Source organism: Triticum aestivum, chromosome 6D, assembly GCF_018294505.1.
Source record: "Triticum aestivum cultivar Chinese Spring chromosome 6D, IWGSC CS RefSeq v2.1, whole genome shotgun sequence".
Lineage (NCBI taxonomy): Eukaryota > Viridiplantae > Streptophyta > Magnoliopsida > Poales > Poaceae > Triticum > Triticum aestivum.
The window spans coordinates 469,887,209-469,889,857 of record NC_057811.1 but is presented as its reverse complement, the minus strand read 5'-3'; the positions used below and the strand labels follow the sequence as shown (position 1 = coordinate 469,889,857).

Genomic DNA, 2,649 nt, shown 5'->3' with positions numbered 1-2,649 from the left:
TGCCCCAATTATGGTACTTCTGTGCAATTAACTCCAACTAACATCAACATGCCCTGTTGAGGTTCAACTGACACAGCTACCTGAAAAATAGTAATCCATGATAAATTGGCAAGCGTGACATTACTGACAGAATAATGTGAAACTACTTGCATGTCATAGAAAGATAAGGTGAAATCATGTGGCGCAAGAACTAAGTGATAATAACATAAGCCAACAAGGTAAAGAAACATCCAATGCAAAACCGACGCAATATCTGATGACAGAGACCTGAAGCCATGACATTCATAAACCATGGAAGATTGATGCTAAAACTAGCGAAATATCTGATGACAATAAACCTGAACCCATGAGTTACCGTTGCCAAAAAATCTGAGCACTCTATGCCCACTGATTACAAATGCACTTCCCGGTTAGTTCGCACTTGCAGCAATGTACCGAGTCCAAGACAGCTAGCTCATTACCACTCGACATCGATCACTCAGCTAATGCTCCAAGGACCTGGCCATGAGCTCAGCCATAAGAGACGGGCAGCTCGCGCTCAGATGTTGTAAGCCGTCACTGGCCAAGGCAGCCCTCAGATTTGTCGGAGCGGCAAGAAAATCGAAGCACGCCTTCTTCAGCCCCTCACAGTGGTGCTGCTCAGCCAGCGTAAGGATAGTCGCCACCGTGCCGACGTCGATGTACCCGCACAGCTTCTCCTCACATATCAGTTTCAGCCGCCCCATGTCAAACCTGTCAGCCGCGACGAGCAGATGCTGGCAGGTGATGTCTTCCTCTTCCTTGTGCATCTCAGGCAACGATCCTGTGTACGCGAAACAGAGCAGCGCCTTGAACACCTCCACATTCATGTCTTCCACACGCACGATGCCGCCTTCGTCGGCCTTGCCCTCCTTCATTGGTCCGAAGAGCTCAGCTGCGAAGACCGGCGAGCGGGCCGCGAGCACACACCGGTGCGCCGCAACGGTCTCGCCATCGACCTCGAACACCACGTCGGTGCCTTTCTCGGTCTCAAGGAGCTTGCGGAGGTCCCCCCGCAGGTCGCATGGGGGCACAGAGACGTAAGCCTCCTTGGCGCGGTAACCATGGACGACGAGGATATCACACCGGACGGTGAAGGAGTCGTTCTTTAGGTTCTTGGACTTGAGCAGGTCCTCCCTTCTGATGAAGGTGGAGTACCGGTTGAAGAAGCAACACCCCCTGGACGAGTATGTGACCACCGGCGCGGACCTCAGCCGCCCGACTTTCCTTTCCTCCGGCTCCCCGGCTAGGCAGAAGCTGTGCTTCGCCTTCACCGCCGCCTTGACATCCTCGGCGAGGATTAGGGAGAGGGACACGTAATCCGCGACCGCCGAGGTTATGCCGTTGGGGTAGTAGTCGATCCGCCAGCGGTGGCCGCCGAGTTGGAAGGGCTGGGAACTGATCTTCTGTCCGGTGGGAACGTTGGTGCAGGAGTAGCCGTGGATGGTGAGGAGGTGGTGCCCGCTGGCCGTGTTGGCCACGATGGCGGACCTCGAGGACTTCCCGCCGGCTCCGGAGGACGCCATTGCCGACCTTCTCCGCGGAATCGGGCGCTCGCGGCTCTCATAGGGATACGGGGGTGGGGCGCCGCCGCTTGCTGCTACGGGCGACGAGGGTTTAGCGCGGCGTTGGAAGGGGAGGAACGGAGCAAGAAGATAGAGCAGATAGCTCAAACAGTCCGTGACGAATTTTCCGATAGGATCCATCGGGGCGTCTAGATCTGCTGCGCGTGTGTTGCATGTCTAAGGTGAAAACTACTCCGTAACAGATATCCTCAGGAGTGTGGGCGTTTGGAAAAGTCGATCGTGCTTATCCATGAGTTAGTTATAGATAACCCAAACGTGTTTTTAGGCGGTCACAACCGTTCGTCACATAACTTTGACTACAATGATCATGTATTGTAAATCTATATAAAATTAGTATACAGATATATGGAATAAAATTGTTTTGCAAGACAATTATGACGACTCCATTTATATACATGTTCAATCCATGTACTTTGATACCCCATTCATTTATTTTTACTCCGCGTATAAGATTTGTTTGAAGTCAAACTACGTAAAATTTGATCAAATTTATATAAAAAAATATCAACAACTACAATACTAAAGTTATATGGTATAAAATTAATTTTATAATGTATATAATAATACTGATTTTTTTCAGAGTACCTAATAATATTAATTTCATATTGTGAATGTTGATATTTTTCCTATAAAGTTATTAGGCAAATTTCACAAGGTTTGACTTTGACAAAATATTATATGCAGACTATAAAAGCTGAGGAACTATATATCTTTCCCTAATAATAAAGCACGGGTTGAGTCTCTCGGGCGTCACAGTATGCTTTCTTCTCATGTAATAATACGTTTTTACGATTTGTATAGACAAAATTATAATATAAACGAAGGGTACTAATTTGGGGTCGGCACATCCTTAGATCTGACTACTGTAGCCTTCCGGCCGACCGTGATCCAGGCCCAGAAAGGAGGCCAAAGACTACCTCCAACAGAGCTAGCTCAGCCTATCCACGAAAATAAGAATTCTCTCCCTGATTAAAGTACCACCTCGCTTGATCACATCCTATCGCATCGACTTATATACTCCTGTAATGCGAATTCGGCAAGCCGT

The 2,649-nt window shown here is 48.5% G+C and overlaps 1 protein-coding gene across 1 annotated transcript; it reads right to left on the bottom strand.

Moving 5' to 3' along the window:
* Positions 1-272: 272 nt before the first annotated feature.
* LOC123142068 (BTB/POZ and MATH domain-containing protein 1-like) lies at positions 273-1,783 on the bottom strand. The gene has a single exon (XM_044561091.1). It carries the CDS (start codon positions 1,722-1,724, stop codon positions 483-485), a length of 1,242 nt encoding a protein of 413 aa, XP_044417026.1. The 5' UTR covers positions 1,725-1,783; the 3' UTR covers positions 273-482.
* Between the last annotated feature and the right edge of the window lie 866 nt (positions 1,784-2,649).